Source organism: Dromiciops gliroides, chromosome 5 (genome assembly GCF_019393635.1).
Source record: "Dromiciops gliroides isolate mDroGli1 chromosome 5, mDroGli1.pri, whole genome shotgun sequence".
In the NCBI taxonomy this organism is placed as follows: domain Eukaryota; kingdom Metazoa; phylum Chordata; class Mammalia; order Microbiotheria; family Microbiotheriidae; genus Dromiciops; species Dromiciops gliroides.
Window position 1 is genome coordinate 112210784 of NC_057865.1, and position 16602 is coordinate 112227385.

At 37.7% G+C, this 16602-nt stretch overlaps 1 protein-coding gene across 1 annotated transcript in view; it reads right to left on the minus strand.

Moving 5' to 3' along the window:
- The window catches only part of EXOC4 (exocyst complex component 4), a 911169-nt gene that overhangs the window by 155936 nt on the left and 738631 nt on the right, over window positions 1–16602 (minus strand). The window contains exon 13 of the mRNA XM_043968219.1: window positions 8581–8736. Within this exon, the coding sequence (XP_043824154.1) occupies window positions 8581–8736 (156 nt within the window). The remainder of the gene's footprint in view (window positions 1–8580; window positions 8737–16602) is intronic.

The window sequence follows — 16602 nt, forward strand, 5'->3', positions numbered from 1 at the left end:
TAAGATTTCCCATTTTTATTGCCTTTGGGTTAGAAAAATAAATAGCTTTTAGGTATTCTATCACATTGCTTCTCCTTGATATATTCTAATAATGTGTTCAAACATTCACCAGAGCTCTTGCCTAGAATAGCGACCATAATATATAAGAATAGAAGTTCAAATTTCTATAGCATTTTATGGTTTCCGATGTGCTTTCCTAATACATCAAAAGACCAATATTAACAAAAAGCAAAAGCTGTAGTATGAGAGGGAAGCCAAGTGAGAAAGCCCTGTGAGCTACAGAAAATGTTGAATTTAGAGTACCAGTGGTGGAGCTTTGGATGACACTAGCTGATGGAGCATGAGTTTTAATTCCCAAGCACATTGAATTCCTTGTCAATTATTATGCTGGTCGATTGCTATTATTCTAGTAGATTGTGTAACCTCTCTAATCCCTTAACAGATCTAAATTCTGATCCTTCATCTGACTGTAAGGCGGTAAAATGCTCTCTGATTTAGAGTTTATGTATGTTCTTTAGACCTTATAGGTAGAATAATCTGGTCCCACCAGTCACACATCCTTTTGCTTAAGGAATTTCTTGCTGTAAGAAAAAAAAACCATACATACATATATACATACATATATATATATATATACACACACACACATATACATATATATCTTAGTCTATGAATAGAACAAATAGATGTCTCTCTAAACAAATGGATTTCATATTTTCTTACATATGCTTCTTTTTTTTTTTTGGTGAGGCAATTGGGGTTAAGTGACTTGCCCAGGGTCACACAGCTAGTAAGTGTTAAGTGTCTGAGGCTGGATTTGAACTCAGGTCCTCCTAAATCCAGGGCCAGTGCTCTATCCACTGAGCCACCTAGCTGCCCCCTTTTTTCTTTTTTTTTTCCTTACATATGCTTCTATGCCTATTTGATAGACAACCAAAAAACTGATTTCTAGACTTTGTTTACTTGTGAAATATAACTGTTCACAATGGAAAGTTAACAATCAGTTTTCATTCCTAGAACTGGCTCCAGCATACCCCTATCTTTGGAGCACCTGGACCACTGGGATTTTTATTAGGTAAAAAAGAAACCTAACTAGGATCTAGAAAAGCAATGCAAAAGAAAAGGAGGCTCTCCAAAAGGAAGGGTTATCTGCTTCTTTTCTTTTTATACTAATGAAGGATAGGGTTAGGGACTGGACCTGTGATTTCACAGGGAACTCTTGGGTGAGGAAAGCTCTACCAACAGAAGCGAGCACCTTTTCTGCAAAGTAATTTTAGAGTTATGGAGAGCCAGGATATCAAACACCCAGCCTGTGACTGCACGGAGGCTCACAACATTCCTGAATGTGCCCCCCCCCCAAGATTAAAATGTGATCGGGAAATATTTAACAAAAAATTACAATAAAACATGGATGATATTACAGTTTAATACTAAGTCAGCCTGCAGGGATCCTTATGTGTGAATGAATAGTCTTGATTTCTGTTAGAGTTTGACACCACTGACCTAGAAGATAAGAGACATGTCCAGGCCCACCCAGCCAGTCGAGGTCAGAGGTCAGACTCAGACTCAGTCCTTACTGGTTTTGAGGCCAGCTCTGTATCCACTATAACACACAACCTCTCACTAAAACCTTTGTTGAAACATTTTTCCTTCTATTCAAAATTTCATCCAGAAATCATATATTTTCAAAGCTAAAAACAAGAAGAAAGAAGGGCTTCATCTAGTAATGGGGGCTTTCTAACCTTCAGTCAATGCAAAGAGCACTATTCTCCATATTCATACAAGTGCCAAGGAGCTGTAAGAGTTTTGAAAATTAATTACAGGAAATGAAGTCTGCCTTCTTACTCCTCTTGGCTCATGCGGAGTTCCATGGTCCTATAACGTGCTTAATTAAAGGTCATTGTCAAGCCCACAGTACTGGAATATTCATGAAAAATTTTCTAGTACTTACCTGGGCTTTCAAATTTTAATCACGATGGAGTGTGTGACGGTTAAGATGATAAAATCAATCCCACACAAAACAGAACAGACCTCCAGGTCATTCTCTTCCCTTGACATTTTCTTAAACATTATAGCTTTAGTAGAACTTAAGGCAAGATTGGGAAGAGGCATGATTCAACTGGCTAAAGGATAATCCAGAAAAGCGTAGCCTTGAATGCTAATGTGGCCTTTCCCCAACCTTCAAGTATGGCGGATGACTTCCTCTGTTTGACTCAGATTTCACTTTGAAACAAGACTACAAATCTCAACTTTTACCTCCAAAGGACTCTGAGAATTAACTGGACACAAAGTCTCAGAATCAGGCACCTTAGCTGCCATCTAGTAGTTTGGCATAAAACACTGGCCTTAGAAGCAGAAAGATCTGATTAAAGGCCCTGTCTCAGACACTTGGGCTGTGTGCCCCTGGGCAAGGCACTTAACCTCTCTGTACCTCTGTTTCTTCATCTGTAAAATGAGGAGGTTAGCCTAGGCAGCTTCTACAGTTCCTCCAGGGGGCCTAAATCTATGACCACCCTTGGATCCTATACTTGAACAAAAATTTCCTCTATAATAAATCCTGCAAGTGGCCAACTAGCCTTTGTTAGAAAACCTCCAGTGAGTGAGCAAACTAGTTCCCAAAGCAGCCCACTTTAGTAGAAAAGTCACTAAAAAATCTTTGTTAAATGCAAAATGTAATACAATGTTATAGAATAATGGCATGTGGAAAAATGGGAAGAAGAAATATATTCATTTTATCTAATCAGAAAGCTTACAGAAAATGTGTTGTATATAGCAGAAATTGTTTTCTAACATAAACATAATCATTAAAATTATAGCTATTGTTAAATATATGCCCCTAAAAGAGACAGGGTGAAGCAAATGTTGCAACCATCAAAGGTCAAATCAACTTCTGGCCTTATCCAGAAAACTGTAGATAGGAAAAGCTATGAATGGAGAATGTCTCCTGCCCAGATTTCCACATACATCTGCATGGACACTCCACAGAGCTTGTCCAACAGTACTTAAATTTGGAACAGACAGTACAGATGGATGATTAGGGCCTGGAGTTGAATAGATGAGAGGGGGCTTGATTGCTTTGGGAAGATTGCAAATTACAAAGCTCATTTATTTCCCAAGCTTCCTATGAACGCAAAGGCCCATCTTTTTTTAATACTAACATTCTCCTATGGTTGTTGTACGGCAGTGAGATATGGCGCATAAAGGACAACAGAGGAGAGTGACACAGAAGGCAGTGAGTGCATGATGGACATGAGCAGGCTGGAACATATAACCAACCCAAAACAAATTCCACAAAAGAGCAAGAATCAAGGATGTCATCAAGAACTGTATGATGGGAAGGAAGCATAGCTTGGTCAGGCAGCAAGACTGAGGGACGGCAGGTGAACAACCAGAATGGCTCCCTTGTGATGTCAGGAGAAAGTGAGGGAAGCCTGTAGCACCTTTGATGGGCTTGCCCGTATGGTGAATTTCTAGAGACAGATAAACAGAAGTCACACAGGACGGGCAAGCATGGATAAGTTGTGATCTATATCAGTGGTGTCAAACTCAAATAGAAATGGATCCATGCATGCTGTAGATGAACGCAGAAAACTACAGGTGAACATTATAAACATTTCATTATATTTGTACTGTTAAACATTTCCCCATTACATTGTGTGTGTGTGTGTGTGTGTGTGTGTGAGAGAGAGAGAGAGAGAGAGAGAGAGGCAATTGGGGTTAAGTGACTTGCCTAGGGTCACAAAGCTCGTAAGTGTAAAGTGTCTGAGGTTGGACTTGAACTCAGGTCCTCCTGAATCTAGGGCCAGTGCTCTATCCACTGTGCCACCTAGCTGCCCTCCCAATTACATTTTAATCTGGTTGGGGGGCACTCAAGCAGGTTTGGGGCTACATGTGGCCTGCAGCCGCCTTCCTGAGTTTGACATTTCTGACCTACTTTATCTGAAGAAAATCCCAAATGGAGATTATGGAGCCACTTGAATATCTGTGAGTATAGAAAACTGTGAAAGGGTCAAACCCTACAGTTTGATTAGTGCCTTAAGGTTAGTCATTTTTTTCCCCTCTAAAGTGGTTATATCTGTAGGTACATACTCCACCACTCTCATGCAAATTTCTCCCATCATTATACAGACATTATACCTTAGCCTTAGTAGAGTAATCAATCTTTGACATGGAATTCCACAAATGAAGTAGAAAGTGGAGAACTACAAAGGGTTTAGAAGGTTTATGAGTGTACAATTTGGTTCAATATGTGAAGTTATTCAAATAAAATTTTTAAAAATGTTTTGCTTTCCCCTTAGAATATAGACAGCTGACAGCCCTTATAGTCAAACTTCTTTGGGTCAATCTAACCAATATGGGAGAAAAAAGAAGGAATGAGGATCTCATGGCAAATTATGGGGAACATATCATGATGCTGAGAAAACTAATAACTCAGTTTATTTACTTATTTATTTTTATGGGGCAATGAGGGTTAAGTGACTTGCCCAGGGTCACAGAGCTAGTAATATCAAGTGTCTGAGACTGGATTTGAACCCATGTCTCCTTGAATCCAGGGCCAGGGCTTTATCCACTGTACCACCTAGCTGCCCCAGAATTTGCAAACAGTAAATATACATTAAAACATGATACTCCAGACTATTAGAATGAAGATTTTAGTTTTATGATGAATCATATCAAAATGTTAACAATTATTTATTTTAAGCTCATCAAATATTTGACTTTATGAGTTCATGTGAATAGGCAAAAGACAGTATCCATGAATCTTACATTTTTTTGTGTGTGAGGTAACTTTACACTATTTTTTAAAAATGATTTTTTTTTTGGCACAGTGGGCACATCCCAACATCTGATTAAGCCTCCGATGCACAGGGCACTCCTCTCCCACCATGTTTAGTTAAGCAATAGCTCCTAAAAGAATAATTGTGATAGTACATATAATTTTCCACTTTGTAATTTATGATTTCATAACAAAAAGGACAGATTTGTGCTTTAACTTTAGCAATCTGGTACAAACATTGTCCAACATACTGGACCTGGTTTAAGCTGACTTTTTTTTTTTTTTTTTTTTTTGGTGAGGCACTTGGGGTTAAGTGACTTGCCCAGGGTCACACAGTTAGTAAGTGTTAAGTGTCTGAGACCGGATTTGAACTCAGGTCCTCCTGACTCCAGGGCCGGTGCTCTATCCACCGCACCACCTAGCTGCCCCTTAAGCTGACTTTTAATGATGGCTTCATTTATACACTTGCAACTGTGGTACACACTGTTCATTTGGTTCTATTTTTCTCAGTCCGTAGCGGTTTCATTCAAACCTCCCCATATTGATTTGCATTCTTCAGACTGTCATTCATTATGACACATGAATTCAATACACCACAATTTGTTAAGGTACTTAATTCCTAGTGGTTGGGAACGTAGCTTGTTTCAGGTTTTTTATTATTAAAAATAGTGTTGCTATAAATATTTTTGTACCTGAGGCTTTTCTTGTTGTCACTAACCTTATGCAGGTATAAAACCTAATACTGGGGATTGCTGTGTTAAAATAAATGAACCATTTAGTATATTTTCTTGTATCCTTCAATTCTTTTATGGAAGTTAAACGAATTCACAGTTCTCATTGTGGTGCCAGTTTTTCCACAGCCCTTCCAACATTGGATTTTTCCATCTTTTAAAAATATTTTAATATACAATTTAACATTTTAATATTTGTTGATTTGATGGGACTGAGATGACACCTGAGAATCATTTTAATTTGGATTTCTCTAAGTTTCAGACACTTTGAACACATTTTCAAATAGTTGGTCATGGTCTGCATTTCTTCTGAAAACTGTTCATAGCCTAAGTACACATATATGGAGGAATGGTTTTTAATGTTATAGATTTCTGCCAATTTCTTACAGATACTGAATGTCAGACATTAATTAATCATATCTTTAATTCTGTCTGTATGAAATTTCCTTTATGATCTATATTTTTCTCTTTTGTCTTTTATAATATTTTCTGTGCCATAGTCAATTATGAATTCTTATCTTATTCAGAGTTTTGAGAGAGAAAACTTTCTATTCTTTTCTAATTTTTAAACATTGTGACTTTTCATATTCATCATTTAAACTATTTGAATTTTATTCTGCTATGTGGAATAAAATGTCAGTCTAAACCCATTAAGCATCAAATTGTTTTCCAGTGTTCTCAGTAGTTTCTGTCAAATAGAGAATCTCTTTCCTAGTAGTCAGGCTAGAAATTACCAATTTCTTTCTATATTATCTTGTTTATCTCTTAAGTTTTTGTCTTTTGGCAGATGTATATGTCAAATCCCTTCCTGGTTCTGCCTTTTCCCCCCACTCAAGAAAAAATAGGGGAAAGTCTGTGATCCTATTGATGATCTATCTTTTCTCATGAAGGCAGCATGCTCAGTTTTGCAAGATGAACAGGCCTACCTTGGAGATACTGCAGGTTTGGTTCCAGACCACAGAAATAATAATAAAGCAAGTCACCAATATTTTTTGGTTTCCCATTACATATATATGGTTATACTATACTGCATATTGCACTAAGTGTGTAATAGTATTATGTTTTACAAACAAAATATATACTTTAATTTAGAAAAACTTTCTTGCTAAAAAATGCTAGCCATCATATAAACATTCAAGGAATTATAATATTTTTGCTGTTAGAGGGTCTTGACTCAGTGTTGACGGCTGCTGAGTGATCAGAGTGGTGGTTGCTGACAGTGGAAGTGGTTAAGACAATTTCTTAAAATAAGATAACAATGAAGTTTGCCACATCGATTTACTCTTCCTTTCACTAGAACACTTAGAGGCCACTGTAGGGTTATTAATTGACCTAACCAATATTGTTATGTCTCAGGAAATAGGTAACTCTGAGGAAAGGGAGATAAATGGGGGAATGGCCAGTTGGTAGAGGAGTCAGAACACACGCAACATTTATCATTGTTTGCCATCTTATGTGGGTACCATTTGTGGTACCTCAAAACAGGTACAATAGTAATGTCAAAAATTACTGATCACCATAACAGATATAATGATAATAATAATAAAGTTTGAAATGTTGTTAGAATTACCCAAATGTGACAGAGAGAGACAATGTGAGCATATGCTAATGGAAAAATAGCACCAAGCGACTTGCTCAATGCAGGGTTGCCACAAACCTTCAGTTTGTAAAAAATGCCATATTTACAAAGTACAATAAAGCAATGTGCAATTAAATGAAGTATGCCTATATACTTTTTGGATGTAGGCTAATTTTATTTGCTTTTTGGTGACAAGGGAAAAGTAGAAGATTTATAGTCAAAGGACATGAATTCAAATCCTATTGTATGATGTTGGGCAAGTCACTTAATTTCTCTGGATCTCAGTTTCCTCATCTTTAAAATGATGAGGCTAGACTATATGACCCATAAGACTCCCTCCAGAATTAAATCTATGAGCTTCATGGAACATTGTACTTCAGACTTCTCTCTCATTTCTCTTCAAAAGAATAATGTTTGAATGATTAAAAGTTATGCTTTTTGATATGTGAATTGCTTCTTCCATTCTGCCTTTGATATTAAAGTTGTGGAAGTTGTTGTCTATATTTCCAGGGGAGTTTATATTGGGGTTCCTTTGACTGCTCTCTATAGATTCTATTGATTTGTATTTCCCCTATCAGTTTCCAATATTTTCAGGCAATTTTCTTATATAATTTCCTGGAATATTGTATTCAATCTCACTGTTTCATCATGCTTTTAAAAAGAGAGTTCAATCATTTTTAGCTTATCTTATAAAGTTCTACCTTCATGGCATTTGCTTTGTTTCTATAGAGTTCTCACGTGTTCTATTTTTGTTGTCTTTTGTCTTCCCTATAGTGATGTGGGATGAGTTCTATCCTTGCTTTTTTGTGTTCCACCTCTGCTCCTCTCTTAGAAAGTCCATTGTTTTATTAAGGTATTCCACTTCCTGTACTAAGGAGTTGAGTCTCATTTTTGTCCATATATTAAGAGATTCAATTTTCATCTGGATAGATGTCAGATCTTTTAATTATTGTTTTTGTTGTATTAATTTTTCCTTCTATAGATTTCTTCTTAATATCTTATACTTCATAGTGTTTATTTATTCTATTTGGAAGTCTTTTTTACTTAACTTATTTCTTTAGTTTCTTTGCTGATTTATCTGCAGGGATTTCTTTCCTTTCACCCATGGTGTTGTTCTCTTACTTTATTTGGTGCATTTGTTGTTTGAAGATGGTGAAGAGGAATTCAGCATAGACAGGATGGCTCATTCCACCATTCTTCTGGAAGTTTCTGACTTTGATTTTAATACATCAAAACATTTTACATATATGTTTAACACTTAACAACTTAATACAGATCAAAATGACACAGAGGTGGGGATGTTATAATGTGGCAAGTTAGTCACATAAAAAAGAGTAGCTTCTTCAGAGTAAATCAGTGACTCTGGCTAACTTCAACATTCCACTTGTGTCAATAAATAATTCTACATGGGCAAACATATAATTCTTAGTGGCTGAATTAAAACAAAAACTTCATTTTGTTTCATGAATATTTTGGGAACAAAGATTGTTTACCTTATGAAGTCTTCTTCCTCTTCTCTCTTAGGTCTCAGCTGTTTGGGTTGAGCCATATTAGTCCAGTTTGGCAGAGATTTTAAAAGTCTGCTGATATCATCATCTTTTGCCCAGGATGCACTGATTACCAGTTTCTCCTCTGATTGGGCAATACTCCTAAGCATAAGGGGAAAAAAATCATACATTTTAATCAAATTTACAATATTCAAAAAATCATTCTTTATCCCCATTCCTTACTTCTTCTGTGGTGAAAGTTATTATCCTCATCTTTCTCACACAAAAAAAATCTACTGTATGAATGTGGAGGAAATGAGGCATGTTGGATAAGGAATCATAACACTTAGTTTGGCTTTGGGCTTACACAAAGTGACTAAACTTAAGGGCCATCTTGGGTATCAACTTCTAGAAATCAGATACAAAGAAGTCTAAGGATGAATAAGATACCATCTGTAAGTCCTACTGGCCTCTTTGAAGACAGATATTATATAAAGACTGAACATGATAATCCATAATGTAGGGTTATTATTAAGTTACTGAGCATGGTTTGTCAGCTATACCACTCTTACAACAACATTTGGGATTGAGCCATTCCTTGGCTTCTCACTTTACACTACCCATGTTATATAGGGACATTTTGTCACCTGTTTATTATAAGGCCCGTCATCATCAACTTTCCACTTTCCTGACTACCATTAGTTGTTGAGTAGAAATAGTATTTGATTACATTATCTTGGAGACAGCTAAACTAATGACCCAAAGTTAAAAGATTCCATATCCTTTTATAAGTCCCCTGGCTTACTTATTTATAGCTTCTGCTATCAGAATGTACTTTAAAAACTACATTTAGTTTTCAGTTTCATCTTAATTATAATGATTGGCTTTTCATTTAACATTTGTGTCAGAATAATTAATTTCTATGGCCCCAAATCTGGTTAGTAATTCCAGTGACATAATTGAAATTTATTTACTTAGGAAGTACTAATTAGTCACTGATTAAACAACTAAATTCAACAACTGAGGAAATATTCATTATGCACCTACTATGTACAATTGAAGATAGGAAAGGCTACAAAACATTATTTCCAGATTATAGACAAGACTTCTTTTCACCAACTGCCTCTTCGACATTTTAAACAACTTCCTTCGGACATCTCAAGCTCAATATGTTCAAATCAAAACTCATTATCTTTTTCCCTACACCCTCTTTTCTTCCCAAGTTTCTTATTATTATCAAGGTCACAACCACCCTTCCAGTCACTCAGGCTTACCCAGCATCAGTGCCACCATCACCTCCTTTCTTGCAACTTCTTTTTTTTTTTTTTAACATGTGATTATAAATAGCTTTGATTTCTTTGAAAACTGCCTGTTCATTTCCTTTGACCATTTATCAATTGGGGAATGACTTGTATTTTTTATAAATTTGACTCAGTTCTCTATATATGTGAGAAAGGAGGCCTTTATCAGAGATACTTGTTTCAAAAATTCTTTCCCAGTTTTCTGCTTCGCTTGTAATCTTGCACTTACTCCAGGTATATAATGTTACTGAGATTGGATGTTTCTAATTTTACACCACTTTTCGTATACATCACCTTCCCTTCACTTACACATCCACCACCCTGATGTCAGCCTTCCTTACTTCACGCCTGGACTATGGTAATAGCTTTCTGGTTAGTCCCTCTGTCTCAGATCTCTACAATCCATCCTCTACTCAGCTGCCAAAATGATCATTGTAAAGCATAGATCTGGCCGTCACCGCTTCCCCCAACTTCATGAAATCCAGTGGATCCCTATTACCTCTAGGATCAAATATAAATTTTTTTTTTTTTTTTTTTGCGGGGCAATGGGGGTTAAGTGACTTGCCCAGGGTCACACAGCTAGTAAGTGTCAAGTGTCTGAGGCCGGATCTGAACTCAGGTACTCCTGACTCCAGGGCTGGTGCTTTATCCACTGTGCCACCTAGCCGCCCCCATAAAATGTTCTGTTAGGTATTTTAAGTCCCTCCTGAATTTGGTCCATCCTATCTTTCCAGTTTTCTTATCCTCTGTTCCCTTTCACTTACGATCTAGCGACCCTGGCTTTCCTGAACGTGAAGCTCTTTCCTAATTCTGTGCCTTTCCAGCGGCTGTTCTCTATGCTTAGAAAGCTTTTCCTTTGTCCCTCTGCCACCTCATTTCCCTAGCTTCAAAACTCAGCTTAAATTCTTCCTTTTGCAAAAGATCTTTCCCTCTCTCCCCAATCTCACAACCAATGCAAGTGCCACCTTTCTCTTGGATTATCTCCTACTTATACTGAATATAACATGTTGGCAAGTCATCTCTTCTTTTAGAATGTGAGCTTCCTGAGGGCAGAACCATATTTTTATTTTCCTTTTATTCCTACTACTTAGCATAGTGCCTGGTACACAATGAGTGTTTAAAAAATGAATGTTGATTGATTGGCAAGAGGGAAATTCACACATTTTTCTCCTTTAAATGAAAAAGATTTATTAGCAAAGGACATACATTTACTTAATACAAGTGATGCATTTAGGATGGGTGCTAACCGCAGAGATTCTTGGAAACCTTTAGAGACTAATTTCATGTCCACTGCATTTTTGGAGCTGTAATTGTGAGGAAGCTTCCCCCCTAATATCAAGCCTGAATTTGCCTCCTTACAACTTCTACCTACCCTCCTGCTCCTGGTTTTGTCCCTTGGGGTTAAACAGAACAAATATAATCTCTCGTCTACTTGACAGTTCTTTAAATACTTGAAGACCTCTATTGTGTTCTCCCGGTATCTTTTCTTTTCCATGTTAAACATCTCCAATTCCTCCAAATATTCTTCATAGAGCATAGGCTCAGGGCCCTTCAATATCCTGGGTGATTTCTTCTAAGCACTTTTAACTTATCAATGTTCTTCTTAAATTAACGCCCAGGATTGAACAAAGTACTTATGGATGAAATGTGAAAAAGGCTGAGGACAGAGGTGCAGAGATCACCCTCTCATTCCTAGTAACAATGCCTTTCTCAGTGCATGACAAGACGGCGGTCGTTTAGACTGCCATATCACAATGCTAACTCATACTGGATCTGCAGTCCAAATTTTTTTTCCAGACAACCTGCTATCTAAACATGCTTCCTCTATATTATACTAATGGAAATTGCTTTTTTGGAGGGTACCCAAATGTAGGAGGCAAAAAAGGGGTTAACGGAAAAACCTAAGACCCAAGCTCTAATTTAGATCTGAGCTCTAAGAGGGATTCAGACCCCAGTGAATGGATAACTTAAGACTCGAGTCTTCATTAATACAAGTCAGGGCCTAGGTTCTCATTACCCACATTAATTACCACCCATAACAAGAACCTAAAGAGGCAGGTCATAGAGACCTTAACTATAACAATGATACACAGAAAGGGTATAGAAATTCAAAGTGATAAATGAAAATATTTTGAAACTAGACATGAGAATGAAAAGGTGACATGCAGAAAAGGCCAAATTTGTCCCCAGATTCACCTTATGACGTGTAAACCCCCAAAACACACCTCCACGGAAAAAAGGTATCTGCCTTGGGGGTTGGCTCAAGCCTCCAGGAACTCCAAATTAGGATAAGCCCTCCCTTGTACCTCCCTAAGGAGGAGATTATTATAATGAGACTGATAATCAATTTATCCATACTATAAATATAACTGTCTCTTCTTTCCCTATTCAAGAGACACCTCCATGATGCTTTCCCTGTGGTCACTCATAGTATTGCAATAAAACTTGGGAAACTGAGTCACTGAATCTTGTAATTCTTTTGGGATGACTCATGATCAATTTGATCAATTAATATATCCCACATCACAATTACAAGACTTAACATTCATTCCAACTGCTTTTTATCTTATTAGATTTGGTCCAATGTCCCAGCCTGTAAAGATCTTTTTGCATCTTGTTTTTTAATCCACTGTATTAGTTATAGCTTGTAGTTTAGTGTCATCTACAAATTTAATGAATATGCAAATTATGGCTTTATCCAAGACTGATAAAATATTAAATAATAAAGAGACAAACACAGATTGCTGAGGTAGTCTAGTGAAGACTTTCTTCTATGCTGACATCACACCACTACTGATTACTCTTTGAGTCAACTTATCCAACCACTCTTGCATCATCCATATAATTGTCTTGTTGCCTTATCCACATCTCTCCATCTTCTCTACAAGTACAGCATGAAATATTACATGTGTTGCTAAAATCTGGGTAAACTACATCACTGGAGTTCTCATCCACCAGTTTAGGAAACATAAGGCAGCTCTTTGCAAAGAACAATATTTCACTGGATCCTGAAAGACCATTTAGAATATTATAGACTTATCCTTGGTTTCTATTATCCCTCTAGGTTAGATGTCATAAAAATCTGCTTAATAGGAAAAAAAAAAGTCAAAGACAGGAAATAGTAACTAGAAAGGACCATGACATTATTTTGGCGAGAGGTCTTAAGAATAAGACAGAAACAAATTTGCATGGATGGGCTACATGTCATTTGATCTAGAAACAAGGAAAGATAACTTTCAGTTCTGGGAGTCTGTAACCTACTGTCATCGCCTTATGTAATTCCTTTCCTTCCTTGGTGTTTATACACATTCAAAATCTCTTCATTAAAGGACTTAGTCAAGTGATCAAGTAATTTGGCACTTAGGCAAATCACTTTTTCTTTACGCAAGGATTCACTACAAGGTTCTTTTCAACAGTGAGAAGCAGTTTAACTGCTACAAATCAGAATATTCATTGAGGAATGCATATGGCAGTCTAGACATATTCTCACAAGAGTGACTGAATGGACACAGGTGTGCCCTGCTTTGAGGCAATCCAACATAAGGAATACTAATGTACAAAATAAAGACATTAAGGGGTTGAATGCAAGTTTGATAAGAGTCAGTAGTGTGACATGGCAACCTAAAAAAACTAATCTAAATTGGAATTTACGCTGCCTTAATGCAGGCACATTGTGCAGAATGAATGGTCTTCTGTTGAGTCTTTCCTTCTGAGTATTAGAGTAGATGTTCAGTTCTGAGTTCCATATTTTTTGAATGACATTAACTGATGTATACCTAGAAAAAGGCTATATGATTATAGTGAAGTAATAAGAGTTAATGAGGAGGGTGGTTTCAGAAAAATAACATGGCAAGACCTATATGAATTGATGCTAGGTGAAATAAGAAGAACAGTAATCCCAGTTCCAGCAATGTTGTAATGATGATCAACTGTGAAAGACTTGACCGCTCTGATCAATACAATGATCCAAGACCATTTCAAAGCACTTGTGATGAAAAAAACGCTATCCCCATCCAGAGAGAGAACTGATAAATGCTGAGTGTAAATTAAATAATTTTCTCACTTTTGGGGCCTCTTTTGTGATATGGATAATACGGAAATATGTTTTGGATGATTTCATACACATAACTGACATACTTTTTCTTGCCTCCTCAGCAGGTGGGGGAGGGGTGGGAGGGAGGGAGAGAATTTGGAATTCAAATTTTAAAAGGAAAAGAATGTTAAAAATAAATAGATTTATTTAGAAAAAAAGAAAAGTGTTACAAGCATGATTTGGGGACTTGAAACCATGCCATGCAATGACTAAATAAAGGAACTAGGGATAGCTAGCCTAGAGAGGAGAAAACTAAAACTAGGATAGCAACTTTCAAGTATTTATAAGTTTTTCCTATGGAAGAGGGATTAGAAGTCTTCTGCTGTTGTCTAGATAATACAGCAGTGGGAAGAAAAGACCAGGAGATAGGTTTGGATTCACTATTTAGTTATAAGAAACTTTCCTTTGTTTAACTTGTTTTGCATTTATTCTCTATCCCATATAATACTAAACTATCCTATTCTTGAATTAGCTGTAGAGTTATTATAATAAAAGGTACATTCAACACTTCTTGGCCACTTCCAAACCCTGCCCCTTTATTCTGTCCATTCCCCTCCTCCCTCTCCCATTGGAACTCTGACCTTGAGCTTAGGCTCACATATATAGGTAAGCTTTCACGTTTTCCTGCCTGAAACTAGGCCACTCCACCTCTTCTTGGACCATTTCCAAACGTGTTTCTTATATTCTGATGATCTTCCTGATCCTCCTCCCACCAAAACATGGACTCTGCCCCTGTGACTCTGAGCTCTGATAGGTGAGCTTTTGACTCTTCTTGCCTGGAAATGGGCTACCACACCACTTTCTGCAATTTTCAAAAAAGATACTCTCCCCTGCTCCCCTTTATGCATTGTCTTCTTCCATTAGAATATAAGCTCTTTGAGGGCAGGGACTTGGGTGCTTGGGTGTATTTGTATCACCAGCTTAATTCTCAGTACATAATAAGCACTTAATGAAAGCTCTTTCTTTCGTTCAACAAAGACCTACAGTGTAGAAGACACTATATTAGGTGTTGGAGAAACACAGATAAAGAACCAATGACAGTTCCTGTCTTCTAGGAGCTTACATTCTATTGAAAGACAGGGAAGTAACATGTAGCCAAATACAAGTAAGTTTCTTCCTCTGGGGCTCTGCAGAGAAAGTCTAATCCCTCTTCCATATCACAACGATTCAAATACTTAAATGCAGCTCTCATGTACTCCTGAGTTTTCTTTTCTCAAAGCTAAACATTACCAATGCCTTCAAATGATCCTCATATGGCATGAACTCAAGGCCATATACTGTCTTATATGCCCTTCTTTGGACATTAGTTCATTAATGTTCTTAAAACATGACCCTTGGAACTCAACACAATACTACAGAAATGGTCTAACCAGGGGAGTACATTCCGCTTTCCACGAATACATACATGGAAAGCAGGGGCAGCTAGGTGGTGCGGTGGATAGAGCACTAGCCCTGGAGTCAGGAGGACATGAGTTCAAATCTGGCCACAGACACATGACACTTTTTGTGTGTGTGTGAGGCAATTGGGGTTAAGTGACTTGCCTAGGGTCACACAACTAGTAAGTGTTAAATGTCTGGGACCGGATTTGAACTCAGGTCCTCCTGACTCCAGGGCCAGTGCTCTATCCACTGAGCCACCTAGCTGCCCCCCACATGACACTTAACTAGCTATGTGAACCTAGGCAAGTCACTTAATCCTGATTGCTTCAAACATCTGGGGCCATCCCCAGTCATCCTGATGTATATCTTGCCACTGGACCCAGATGGCTCTGGAGGAGAGAGTGAGGTTGGTGACTCTGCACAGCCTTTTCTCACTTAAATCCAATTCACTGCAAGTCATGACATCACCTCCCCATGTCATGGTTCTCTTTGAGAATGAAGGGGGCAGCTAGGTGGCACAGTGGATAGAGCATTGACCCTGGAGTCAGGAGGACCTCAGTTCAAATCCAACCTCAGACACTTAACACTTACTAGCTGTGTGACCCTGGGCAAGTCACTTAACCCCAATTGCCTCACCTAAAAAAAAAAAAAGAGAATGAAGGACAAACAACAACAGTATGGAAAGTGAGGCATGTGGATCATAATAAGATAGCACCTTGAATTTATGTAGTGCTTTTGTGCTCTTTGCATTCCCAGAGCCTGGCAGAGGGCATTTCAATAAATGCTTGTTCAGGGTTTTGTTATTCTTTTTATTGTAGGTAGAGAGGGGGAGGAAGAGAAAGAAGGAGAGGGAGAGTATAAGTGCTTGTTAACTGAAACAATGAATGAGGGTAAAGTGACTTAACTCAGGTCATCAATGTAGACAGTGGTAGACCTAGAATCAGAACCCAATCTCCTGACTCCTAAGTTAATACTCTTACCAGTTTCTTGAAATGTGCCATGAGGTTAATGTCAAGGAAGCCTTTTCTGGTCTGGAGGTTGTCCCAGGAATCATTGTACATTTTAGCCTGACATTAAGAATTCAGATCTGGGGGCAGCTAGGTAGCACAGTGAATAAAGCACCAGCCCTGGATTCAGAAGGACCTGAGTCCAAATCTGGCTTCAGACACTTGACACTTGCTAGTTGTGTGACCCTGGGCAAGTCATTTAACCCTCATTGCCCCACCAAAATCAAAAAATAAAAACAAACAAACC